This window comes from Corvus moneduloides, chromosome 24 (genome assembly GCF_009650955.1).
Source record: "Corvus moneduloides isolate bCorMon1 chromosome 24, bCorMon1.pri, whole genome shotgun sequence".
In the NCBI taxonomy this organism is placed as follows: Eukaryota; Metazoa; Chordata; class Aves; order Passeriformes; family Corvidae; genus Corvus; species Corvus moneduloides.
In genome coordinates, this window is record NC_045499.1 from 1,129,969 (window position 1) to 1,142,831 (window position 12,863).

General features: G+C 55.3%; 1 protein-coding gene across 29 annotated transcripts in view; it reads left to right on the forward strand.

The window, feature by feature from the left end:
• The window catches only part of IGFN1 (immunoglobulin like and fibronectin type III domain containing 1), a 40,861-nt gene extending 33,960 nt beyond the window's left edge, over positions 1-6,901 (forward strand). For 27 of the 29 annotated variants that reach the window (XM_032133288.1, XM_032133279.1, XM_032133287.1 and 24 more), the window contains 5 exons: positions 1,435-1,523; positions 2,595-2,790; positions 3,986-4,285; positions 4,744-5,070; positions 5,816-6,901. In XM_032133288.1, coding sequence (XP_031989179.1) covers positions 1,435-1,523; positions 2,595-2,790; positions 3,986-4,285; positions 4,744-5,070; positions 5,816-5,829 — 926 coding nt within the window. In that variant the 3' untranslated portion in view covers positions 5,830-6,901. Of the gene's footprint in view, positions 1-1,434; positions 1,524-2,594; positions 2,791-3,985; positions 4,286-4,743; positions 5,071-5,815 lie in introns of those variants that run through there. The other 2 variants (XM_032133280.1, XM_032133299.1) reach the window with 2 other exon arrangements.
• Positions 6,902-12,863: the final 5,962 nt, after the last annotated feature.

The following is a 12,863-nucleotide window of genomic DNA, read 5'->3' on the forward strand; positions in this document are numbered from 1 at the left end:
GGGGCTGTGTCCCAGGGAATGGGGCACCTCAGGGGGCAGAGGGTGAGCCGGGGGCTGTGTCCTGGGGAATGGGGCACCTCAGGGCGCAGAGGGTGAGCCGGGGGCTGTGTCCCGGGGAATGGGGCACCTCAGGGCGCAGAGGGTGAGCCGGGGGCTGTGTCCCAGGGAATGGGGCACCTCAGGGGGCAGAGGGTGAGCCGGGGGCTGTGTCCCGGGGAATGGGGCACCTCAGGGGGCAGGAGCAGCCAGGGCTGTAGGATACTGGGATGAGCTGCTCCCAGGCCCAGACTAACTCAGGGACAGCACTGCTCCTCCTCACCCCAGGGTTATCTGCTCACTTCAGCAGGACAGGCTCAGTATTAACTGATATTAGATATGCAATGCACAGTGCTCAGCTCATTTAGAGACTCATTTTGATAAAACAACCCTCAGAACTCCATTTTCTCCTCAGACTTACATTTTGCCCTCTGTGCAGAGCCATGCCACAGTCACCAGACAGAACCTGCATGTACCTTACCCCTGCCTGTGCTCTTCCACAGGAAATACAGAGTTTTCAGTCAATTTCTAGACAATCTTCTGGAACAAAACATTTTACTTCATTCTCTTAAATCACAAATCTTTATGCTGTTTTTGATACTTTATTTTACTTTTTAATTGTTTAGTTTGAAAGTTTTCACCATTTTCACTTTTCCATCTTTATTTACAATCTGCAGCTCTGGTTTTTTCCTGCTCTTTAGGAACATTGTAGAATTACATAATAATTCTGTGAGGGGTTCATCTTCCTTAACTGGGGTCCTAAGTGAAAATGTGTGCTTTGGCCTATGCCTGGAGACCCCGTTTATCAATAGATAGATAAAATAAATCCATCTGGAAAGTGGGTTTTAAGTTCTATACTGGCAACACTAAATACAATTTAGCACTACTGTATTCGGTATTCTTAGAGAAATACTAAATGCTATAGTATACTGATGAAAAGAGAAAAGAAAATATTTTAAATACTAAAAAATACTATTTTAGATAAACTCTGGCAGCTTTCCTGTGGATGTTCTGTGCTCTGTACTGCATGTATATTTTATAAGTGTCCATTGGAATTTCCTTTTTCCAGACACCATTTAAACACAAAAGATGATCCCTGTGATGGGATAAAGTGTGGCAAAGAGCCAATTTCTCTGTGACTGAGACATCACATGAATACAGAGATTGTTGTGAATGTATTTTTACATCATTTTCCCTTGTTCAGTCATAGTGATAAATAAATAGTAATGAAATTTGAAAGGTGTAAAGTCTGGGACTGAATCAGGGAGATTTTTCCCACAGTGAATTCCTCACCAGCCTCACCCAGCTGGGAGAGGCACCAGGGGGTGGAACACATGTGATTGTTATCAGTGACTGCACTAACATCCACCTTTTGGGAGTAATCCTTGTCTTTTCCAGTCTCTCCCAGGTTACTGATAGATGACACAGTGAAAAGGTTCCTGGTTATAAAAGCAGGGAATCCCATCCGGGTGAAGATTCCCTTTGAGGTGGGTGTTCAAGGCTTTGGAGGAATTCCCTGCCTGGTTTTGTGATGCTCTCAATAGCAGACAGAAAAACCAAGCTACTATTTTTATGTCATGGAGTTTTGTCTACAAGTCACTGGGCATATAATTTGGCCTGCTTGTGCTGTGTAGACTTTGAGAGTGAGGAAAACACAAGCCAGAACTGAGCTGTCAGTTTTGGCATTGGTGTTTTATGACATGGTGGTCATTCGTTAACTTCTACAAACAAGGCTCAGTGCTGTCCACCTAGCCTTATCAATTATCATCATCCTGATAACATTGCTCTGTCAGACTTTCCAAATCAGTGATTTCCTGTGACTCTCAGAAGGCCTTGGGGCACCATTTCCAGCACACCTTCACTATGCTTGTCTCACCAAGCAGCAGCACTTGAGCTCTCTGAGTTGAGAACTTGACAGGCACTGACAGAAATCGCAGTGCTTTGGTGTAAGCTTGGAACAACACAGGCTTTTCCCCATGGAAAGGGTGGTCAGGCTTTGGAAGGGGCTGCCCAGGGAGGTTTGGAGTCCCCATCCTTGGAGGTGTCCAAGGAAAGCCTGTACGTGGCACTCAGTGCTTTTAAAGTGGGGATTGGGCACAGGTTGGACTCGATGGCCTTGGAGATCTTTTCCAGCCTTCATGATTCCATGATCCTGTGAAGTCTGGGATACCAGAGGAGGGTGATGAAGTGTGTTTATTTGCTGGCCTTTCTTCTGATCTCTGGGAGAAGAGACCAAAGATGGCACAATGGAAATAAAGACTTAGAGGATGTTTTTTTAAAAGCAGAAAATATTAACTCCTGAAGTTATCTGTCCTTGATCTGGCATAGCTTGGTTGACACAGTTCTGAACACTTTACTGCAATAACATCCTTAATGGACAAAAAGGAAAAAGTTGTAAAGAAACTGTAGAGCAGATCAGGGCTCTCTGATCCATCATGGATCCATATTTCTAAACATTACCATGTCATGGAGGTGCATATTTGGGGTAAGATAATGAAACTAAAGATATAAGACACAGTCTGGAGGTGAAACAAGTGGCTGTGACTTGTTGTTTCCAGGGGTCTCCAGAGCCAGTGGTGACCTGGTTAAAGGATGGACTCCCCCTTCCCAGCCGGGCTGCCGTGAACACCGAGGATGGAAGCACCCAGCTGCTGCTCAGGGCAGCTGAGCTCAGTGACAGCGGCACCTACACTGTGGAGCTTGGGAATGGGCTGGGGAAAAGGGAAACCTTCAGCTTCCAGGTTCAAATTACAGGTAACTCACTGCCATCCATACAAATGTATCAGCAACTCCCACTCAGTCCAGGCTGGGGCATGAACGGACTGAGAGCAGCCCTGGGAGAAGGACCTGGGGGTGCTGGTGGGTGAGCGCTGGACATGCCCTGGGCTGAGCCCCCAGCGTGGGCAGCAGGGCACGGGGGGATTCTGTCCCTCTGCCCCCTCAGCTGAGCCCCCACCTGCAGAGGTGCCTCCAGCCCTGGGTTCCAGCACGGGAAGGACCTGGAGCTGCTGCAGCGAGTCCAGGGGAGGCCACGGAGCTGCTCTGAGGGCGGGAGCCCTTCTGCTCTGGAGCCAGGCTGGGAGAGCTGGGGGTGTTCACCTGGAGAAGAGGAGGCTCCAGGGAGAACCTTAGAGCCCCTTCCAGGGCCTAAAGGGGCTCCAGAAGAGCTGGAGAGGGACTGGGGACAAGGGCTGGAGGGACAGGACCATTCCCGAGGGGGAATGGCTTCCCACTGCCAGAAGGGCAGGGTTAGATGGGATATTGGGAAGGAATTCCTTCCTCTGAGGGTGGGGAGGCCCTGGCACAGGGTGCCCAGAGAAGCTGTGGCTGCCCCTGGATCCCTGGAAGTGTCCAAGGCCAGGTTGGATGGGGCTTGGAGCACCCCGGGATAGTAGAAGGTGTCCCTGCCATGGCAGGAGGTGGGACTGGATGGGTTTTAACATCCCTTCCCACCTAAACCAGTCTGGGATTCCATTATTTACTGTGAAAAGGCAGAAGGCCACAAACTGAGTTTGGCAGGGTGAGCTCTGATGCAGTTTGGCCGTGCAGGCACAGGGAGAACCAGAGTACAATTTTCTATGTCTGGGCATGTTGTGATCTCACTTGTCTGCAGGACAGAGCAATCCTCTGACTAAAACTGTCCTTCAGAGTGACTGGGGGAGGTCAGCACAGGCTGTGGGACATGGAGCACAGCTGTCCCAGCTGTGACCCCAGGAGGGGAAGCAGCTCAGCTGTAGCACCCTGCTCTCCCCGCTCAGCAGTGCAGATGTTGTGCAGCAGCAGCTCAGTTCATAGCAAACGCATCTGTGTGCCTGGAGAAGGAATGGAATTGTGTCCCTTGCAATGACCAGGATGGTCACTGAGCCCCAGACATGCAACAAACTCCAGGTTTTTAGGGTTCTGTGCCACTGTCCCTACAGCTGTGACATTGTGTGCCCTCCCCTGGCAGACATCCCTCAGCCCCCTGGAGCCATCCGGCTGGAGGAGAATGTGCCCAATACAGTGACAGTGACCTGGGACCCCTCAGCATCTGAGAAGTGGGAGAAGAACCTGTATTACACTGTCCTGAAACGGGAATCCCAGAAGGGTCTGTGGCATGTGCTGGGGGACCTGATCTACAACAACAAGTTCACCTTCACCACGGTGGTCCCAGGCAGGGATTATTACTTCAGGGTCGTGGCAAAAAACGACCTGGGAGCCAGTGATCCATCAGAGACTGTGAAGCCCTGGAGGATCTGGAAAACAAAGGGTAAAACATTTTCAAATATTTCTGTGTTGTGTTTTGTTTCTTTCATTGCTTCTAACACGCCATCCCCAAATGGGTCTCTCCTCCTGGGAACATTCAGTTGCCCAGAACAGGAATGCACAGAGATGCCCTGAGGAATTCCAGCTGGGCAAGGAAGGTTTGTCCTTTCTGCAGGGACATTGTGCAGACAGACCCTTCATTCCCAGCCATTAGGACATGCTATTTGCCCCAAAATGAATTCCCAGCAAAATCTAAAGCTTAAGTAATGTAGAAACCAAAGTTTCTGATGTCAAAGTTAAATGCTGGGTAATTCTGCGGAGCAGCAGAGGTTACAATCCATAGGTGCATGGGATCTCGGGCAATTTGCAGAGTTCCAGACACTGCACAAGCAAACCCCTGCAAACCCTGCAGTGCTGGGAGCAGTATCCGAGTGTGTGCTTGGTGCTGTTTATTTTTCACAGCTGAATTTCGAGTGAAAGCACCGAAATACAGGGGAGTTAACCAGAACGAGCCCCCGAGGTTCCTGGTGCCGCTGAAGCCGCACGTGGTGGTGACGGGCAGCGAATGCCACATGAGCTGCGCCGTTGGAGGCCACCCCCCGCCCAAAATCACATGGTACAAGGACAGCAGAGACCTCTCCGGAGATCCCAACTACTTCTGCACGAACGACTTCGGAGTGTGCTCCCTGGTGGTGCTGGGGGCCACCAAGCAGGATGAGGGCGAGTACATGGTGGAAGCCAGCAATGAAGCGGGCCGTGCCTTCAGCAAAGCCTTCCTCGCCATCAAAGGTACCTCTGCAGTGCTGCTTCCCTGGCGGACCCCGGGGTGTCACTGCTGCCCAGTGCCTCAGAAATGCCTCAGCCAGTTCTACCTGCTGGCAAAGCAATGGCACGGCTCGGCTGCTTTACCAAATTCCTAATTATGGTACTCATGATCAAGTACCAAACAGAACCAGAAATAAAAAGGCAGATGGGAAAAAACCACTTGATTTCTACACGAGCCAAAGGTTTTGGCTGACCTTGAGCAAATTTTTTAGAAAGAACAATCCCATCTTCATTAGGTAGGATAATACCAAGCTTAGATTTCTCTCCAGTGCAGGAGGTGCAGAATAAAGACCCTAGCAAGTGTGCCAGGTGAGGGGAGCAGTGAGAGAACAGCTGGTGTTTGGTGGCCAAAGCCAACACAAAGGGAGGAAAGAGAGGGACGTGGTCAGAGGCATTGGGGTCCTGATGTGGATGGAAGGGCAGTGGGATTGGCTGGGGATAGACTCATGGGTATACTTACGGATAAATATTGCTGGTGACTGTACCCAGTGAAATATCCTTTACCTGGAGTCAAATATTTTTGTTTAAATGCAAAATACCTCGCTGGGATTACAGGAGTGGCAAAATGGGTCAGTTAAACCCCTGTAATCCTCTTGCAGACTTTTAGGCCCTGTAACATTTCAGCTTCCCTGCCCAGGGAGCCTTTCAGACTATTTCTCATCTCCCTCACTACAACCCTGAGCTGCTTCTCTCTTGCTCTCACTTTCAGACTCCTCCCTGTAGCGTGGCCCTGCTGAGAACATCCCTGCACGGCTCCGAGGATGAGAAGGTTGTGGTGAGGACTGGTCCAAATGAGGGCTGTGCATTCATTGTCACGTGTTCATTACAGTCAGAGGGGGTTATTTTTCAGATTCAGTAATTGCACTTTGAACATGATGCTGCGTTGTCATCAAAACTGGGGGAAAAAAGCTTTAAGAGCATTGTATTTTTTTTTTTTAATGATCAGGCTTCCCATGAGACCTTTAAAACACAGCTTAGAAACTTCAGGAACGCAGAAGATGAGAGGAAAAATAATTGGCCAAAATTAAACTTTCCGTGGAGAACACAGGTGGGAGAGACCCTCCTGCCACACCATTCACCTGCAACAAGGACGTTTCTGGACGCCAGGGATCTCTGGTCCTTTCACACATGCTTTTTTAAGCCAAAACAATCACTTTGGATTCCATGTGATTCTCAGCAGGTTTCCCAAATCTGGCAGAAGCAGTTCTGGATCTGTTCTACTACCAGTAGCAGCTAAGTAGATTATCTTCCCTAATCTCTAAGTTAAAAAGAGCATCTGCCTGCTCATTTTATCTGGGCAGGAGATGAAATCTCAGACCAGCCTGGCATGGGGTAGGTGAAACTCCCAGTGCAAATGCACTGGTGGGAAGGACTGGAAGTCTACAACCAGTGTGTGAGCAGAGCAACTCCCAAAACCCTCAGCACAAAGGCTGTGCCAGTCCTGAACCACCCCCAGCATCACCTGCGCATCCCAACTGCCCGTGGTCATGGCACTGCTGGGAGGCTTTTGCCTCCTGCAGAAAGCGGTGAAAAATCCTTCCTGTCTGACCAGAAATGCGAGGTACCCTGAGGGACCTCCTGCCGTGGCCAGGGGTTCCCCTCACTGCACCTGGACAGCAAAATGTTCTGGTGGCTGTAGGAAGGTGTCACAGCCAAGGTACTTTGTGACAGGAGAGAGCAGAGCCAAACTCAGCTGTGGGGCTGGAATGTTCCTCTGATTACATTTTGTACAATGTTGTACGGATGTAGCAGCAGTAGTAGATTATGAAATTAAATCACAATTCAGTAAAATCTATCCCGAGTCCATGTTTATTCTGGAGAAGGAATCCCAGTCAGTTCCTGGGAGCCCTGTCTGCTGCAGTTTCACTTCTTTCTGATTGCTGCACATGGTCATCCCTCATGCAATTGCTCCAGCAGCTCCTCCTCCTCCTGCTGGGCCGGAGGCAGGGGCATCTCCCCTGCAGACCAGATTCGCTTCTTGGCTGATAAACACAAGAGCCAAGATTGATGGAAATTGCAATTGGAGCTGAGGGACCTCGGGAAGGCCCGGCACAGCAGGAGCAGGAGACTCCTGCAGGTCCTGCTGAGATGTCAGCACCAATTCCAGCAAATCCTCTGCTGCTGCTTTACCCTGTGAGCTTCGATCGCAGCCAAGGGCGGATCCCCTCCCGGGAAGGGAAGGGCAATGCTGTGACTCCCCATTGCTGGGAGCGTCCCAGGCCGGGCTGGGCCGGGCTGGGAGCACCCTGGTGTATGGGCGGTGTCTCTGCCCATGGCAGGGGGTGCCCCGAGATGGGATTTTGGGTCCTTCCCCCCCAGTGCGGGCCGTGCCTCTGAGCCTGCGAGGGAGGCCCAAGCCCGGAGCCTCCGCTCGGGACCGGGACCGGGACCGGGACCGGGACCGGGACCGGGACCGGGACCGGCCCCGCGCCCCCCGCAATGGTCTCTCCCGGGCCCGGGGCGGGCTTTCCCCCCCAGCGCCCCCGGCACCGCCCGCAGATGGTTTCTCCCGCCCCCGAGCGCAGCAGGTCCCGCCCCCGGACGTCCATCACGCCAGTGCCGTCGGTGATTGGTCGATCTGCAGCGCCCTCCCCGAGCCAGCCAATGGCGGCGCCTCCCCGCCCGCAGCCAAGATGGCGGCGCCCGGGGCCGGGTGTGGGGGGTTCGTGGGCTCCTCTCCCGCGGAGCCGGGGAGCGGCGGGCCCCGAGCGCCGCGTTTGTGCCTCCGGATCGCCCCCGGCTCTGCCCGAGGCTGCTCACACCGGCCGGTCTCTGAGGGAGCGGCGGCACCGCCGGACGAGACGGCCCGGGGGAGCCCGAGCGCCGCGGGGGCGGGGTGAGAGGGTGGGAAAGTAGCAGCAAAGAGACGGAGAAACGGACAGAGGTGGCGGTCCGGGCGTGGGGCGGCAGCGAGAGGAGCTCCGTGACCGCGGGGGGAGCGGCCCGGGAGTGCCCGAGCACGGCTGGGCCCGGCACGGGGCACCGGGTACCGCCCTCGCCATTCCCCCGCCGCCCCCAGTGCCTCGGGGCTGGGGCCGCTCCTCGGGGCGCTCTCCTGGGGCTGACGCGGCCTCTCCCAGCTCCGGCAGCGGTCCGAGCTGCCCCAGAGCTCCGCTGCCTCGGGATCTCCTGGATTCCTGCCGGGGGAGAGCAGCGGGGGCCGTTCCGCGGGTGCTACACTGGGACAGGGCGGGCGACAGCATCCCCCGGGCCGGGGCAGCGGCGCAGCTCCTTGGCTTCGGTTCCAGCACCATGGTCCAGGACCCGGTTTGTGGATAAATCTTGGGGATGCTCCCGGTCCCAGGCATTGGGCCCAGCCTGGGGGACAGCGGAAATTCCCCCTTTGCTGGGGGAAAGGGATGAAGTTTTTGGCCGGTGCAGAGGGGAACAGAGGCAGGATTTTCCCCACCCGCGGGTGGGTTCATTCCTCACTCAGAGAGGTCACACGCCTTTCCCAGGGTTCCACTGTCCTCCAACACCCGCAGCTTCATTTTCCAGCCTGGAGTTTGTAAACCAGAGTCAGGTGTGGGGAGAAGGCAGCGGGGTCACAGCAGGGCAGTTCACACATCCCAGGGTGATGGGGTGAGGGCCTGGGAGCATCCACGTGCATCCCAGTGGAACAGGGCTGCGCGTCCCATGAGAGAGGATCCGCTTGCAGCGCTGCCATGGCCGGGCAGGAACAGTCTGTGTGTCCCCTGCTTTGAGCAGAGCTGGGGCACGGCTGGGACCAGCTCCTCTTCCAGCAGCACATCCCGAGCAGTGGTGCCCGGCTTCATGGCAGGGGTGGGATGATGGGTTTGGGCTGAGCACAGGAACATCCTGCCCTGGCAGCTGCTGAGGGCCTTCATCTTGGCTGCAGAAGGTGGCACCTGTCCTGCCATCCTGCTTTCCCAGAGAAGGGATTGGGAGGCGTGGGCACAGCTCGGAGCCCACCCAGCATGGCCTGGGCACTGCTGAGGGTGGGACAGGGTGGACAGGACCCTTCTCCCACTGCCTGCTAGGTTCTGGTTTCTCTCCCTGAGTGCCAGCATCTCCTCAGCTGCTCTTTGTCCACCTGTTTTATTTGCTGTCAAAACAACCGAAAAACCTTCCCAGTGTTGGGTCCAATTCAGCAACTCTTAGTTCAGTTTAGCGTTTATTAATAATAACACATAAATAAAAATTCATTTCATTTGTAATTGGAATGTTTCTTTCATCCTTTCCCACCTGGTCTAGTGGAAGTTATCTCTTCATGGCAGGGGGGTGGAAGTGATTGGTCTTTAAGATCATTTCCAGTCCAAATCTTTTTAAGATTCAGTGACTCTGGGGCACTGCTCCTCCTTCCAGGAGCTATTTGTAATGGCCAGAGGATGTCCCAGAGGGACCCTGACGTGTGGCTCCCTGCCACCAAGGTCCCAGTGGTGCTGCTGGGGTGCAGCATTGCTGCAGCCTCTGCTGGCACTCGGGAGTCCCTCGGAGCCACTCCCCAAAATTCCCATCCCATGAGAGCAGCAGTGCCCCATTAGTGGAGTTTGTGAACACCGAGGAGAGAAATGCTCTCGAGCTGGGAGGGGAGGATGAGCTGTGCTGGGAACTCCCACCCAGCACAGGGTGTGCTGTGATGTGCTGAGCTGTGCCTCTGCCGCCACTGGGATATTTCCCCGTGTTCCTGGGCTGAGTTTGGTGTCACTGCTGAGGTCCGTGGCTGTGGCAGCCTGGGATGAACAAGGTGGGGAACAGGTTCCAGCAGCGTTACAGCAAAATCCTCCTCAGCCCCTGAGTAGTGAGGGTGGATCCTGCTGGGGCAGGAAGCAGCTCCTCACACAGGAGGCTGCTGGGGGTATTTGGCTGATTTGCACCAACCCTCCTCCCCCACCCTGTCCTCCTCCCTCCACCCCCCGAATTCTTTTGTTTGGACTCCATCTGATCTTTGGTGACTTGGAGAGCAAGGTCGTCTGCCCATGAATCAGCAGGGTTTCCAGGCTGGTATCTCACTCAGGAACTCACTGGACCTTCTTTCCTTGTCAATTTTCCCTTCTTAGGCCCTGCTTAGGAAAGGCTTTTCTCCACCCAGCACAGTGACCAAGGCTCTAAGAAGCAGAAGGCTCCTGCCTCCTCTTCCTCTGCAGGTTCCTGGTCCCTGAGTGCTGGCAGTGTTCGTGTCCATGTGTTTGCCCTGCTCAGTTGTGTGTCCCAGTCCCTTCCCTCCAGGACAGAGCTGCTCAGGGCCGTGGGGCTCAGCTCCTGGTGAAGCCCCTCTGGAAGGAGCTGCTGCTGCATCCAGGAGGGGTTCGGATGGTCTGGTTCTGCCGGCAGCAGGAGTGGGGATGGGAGCTGTGCTCGACTCCTCGGGGAGCCTTTTGTCCCGGAGAGCTTTGGTGCATTCAGCAGTGTGGAGTCCTTCCCTGGCAGGGCCTGGCTGTGTTGGTGTCAGCCCCCGAGCAGCCCCTAAGGGTGAATTTGGGTCCCTTTCCCTTTGGGAAGGGTAACTCCTCTGTGGCTGCAGGAGTCCACAGCCCAAGCTCCTTGCAGAGTGAGATGGGTCTGGATTGAGCCTGGGCAGCGTTTGGAGCAGTTGCAGCCGAGTTTTGTGCCCATCTCCTGGATCAGGGGCTGCAGGAGGGGACCGGGGGCCTCTGGCACTCGCGGAGCTCGGCAGGGAGCTCAGCCTTTGGAGCAGCTCCTCCCTGGCTGCACAGCCCGTCCCATCCCTTCCTCTCCAGGGAGTGGTGCTGGAGGACCGCGGAGCTCCCTGGCTCTCCCTGAGAGGGATTTTCGTGCGGGAGGCTCCTCAATTCCAGCTCCTTCAGAGCCTGGAGACACTCGACCCCCGTGAGCCTCGTTTAAGAGCTGCCATTGGCATCGCTCACCTGGAGCTCTTCTTTCCTGGCTGAGGAGATTCGGGCAGGAGCAGCTGCAAACTTGAGGGTGCCCTGGCAGCTGCAAACGTGCTGAGGGATCCCTTCCTGTGGCATTGGTGAAGACATTAAATACCCCTGGTGCCAGCAGGGACCCTGAGCAGTCCGGGGGCCGCTGCTCAGGCCGCACGAGAGGGACTAATCTGGCACTGGTTGTACAGCACGGTCTGTTCCTGAGGGAGGCGAGCCCAGCCCCCGTGTCCTGCAACACCCACGCTGGGAATGTCCAGCCAGAGGGGGACACTTTGTGCTGCACGAGGCTGCTTTGGGATGTGGCCCTCCTGGGGAGGAAGAATGGGAGCCCAGTGGGGCCCTGGGTTGCTGCATGGATTGCTGGGGGCAGGGTTTGGAGCACCCCCTCCGCAGGGTCAGCTCTGCTTGGTTTGTTCGTGGGAAGTGACAGGAACTGGGTCTCCTTCTCCAGCACACCTGGACAGGATGGGCAGGGGACAAGATGGGGACACGATGGAGCCTGTTTCTGCCCCTTGGCCCTGTCTGCACTGGCTGCCAGTCCCTCCTTGGAGCCCTCCATGTGCAGGGATGATGCTCCCAAGGGGAGAAGCTCTACTGTTACCAGATTCCAAGTCCTTGTCCTCTGTTCCCGTGGGTTTGGATGCCATGGGGGTGTTCCCTGTACCCCCTGGCTGGGGGTCCTGGTGTGAACCCTCAGAGCTGGGATCTCTTTCCTGCACAGGACAGGGGTTCTGTGGAGGCTGGAGGGGGACACTGACAGCTCACATACCCTGGCTGAGTCACCCCAAAGGCCCCAGCTGGAAGTGCTGCCATTGGCACTGCAGGGAAGGAGACCTGGACAAGTGTGGGGTGTTCCCAAACCCTCTGCAGTGTCCCAGCAGTGGCTCAGCTGTGATGGGAGCCCAGCAGGGCCCAGCTCAGCTGAACCTCTCAAGATCTGGGCAGTGGGTACAGAGCTGCAGCTCCCAGGGCACTTCCCACCCAAGGCACTTTTCCTGCAGGGAGCGTGTCCGGATGCAGGAGCTTCTCCAGCCCTGGATGTGTCAGCCACGAGCAGAGCTGGATGGAGGTGTCCACCAGATCAACATTTCCTGCCTAGTCCTGATTCTGGGGCTGGTGATGTGCAAGGTAAACCAATGCCATGCAGCAGGATGGTGTCAGCCCAGCCCAGCCCTGCCCTGCCCTGCCCTGCTGAGGGCACATCTGGGGAATGCAGAGGGGGCTGGATCCCCATGCGTGGATCCTCACGGGACACAGCCTGGGGGCCACAGTGTGGGATTAAACCAAACCCTGCTGTGCCTGATGGAGCTCCCTGGTGTCCAGAGAGTTCTCTTTGAAGCCAGGATGCAGCAGGGCAGCACAAGTTCAGTGAAAGGTGATGCTCTGTGTGCTGCTCTGACAGCAGCCTTGGGATCCATGGAAAAGGTCCTGTGACACCACAAGGAGCTGTTTGATAAGGAAACCATCTCCACATCTGGGCAGCTCAGCTGCCATTTTTGCTGTATAAATGGACTTCTGAGGTTTCTCCTTGGTCTGTGCCCAACCCTGGCACTGGTGGAGGACTGGGGGTCTGCCCGGAGGGGGCAGAGGTATCCAAAAACTCAGAGAAAGGAACATGCTGAAATTGGAGCTGTCCAGCCTGGAGAAGGGAAGGCTCCGGGGAGAACCTCAGAGCCTCTTCCAGTGCCTAAAGGGGCTCCAGGAGATCTGGAGAGGGCCTTGGAACAAGGGATGGAGGGGCAGGACACAGGGAATGGGTTCCCACTGCCAGAGGGCAGGGTTAGATGGGATTTTGGGCAGGAATTGTTCCCTGTGAGGGTGGGGAGGCCCTGGCACAGGGTGCCCAGAGAAGCTGGGGCTGCCCCATCCCTGGAAATGTCCAAGGCC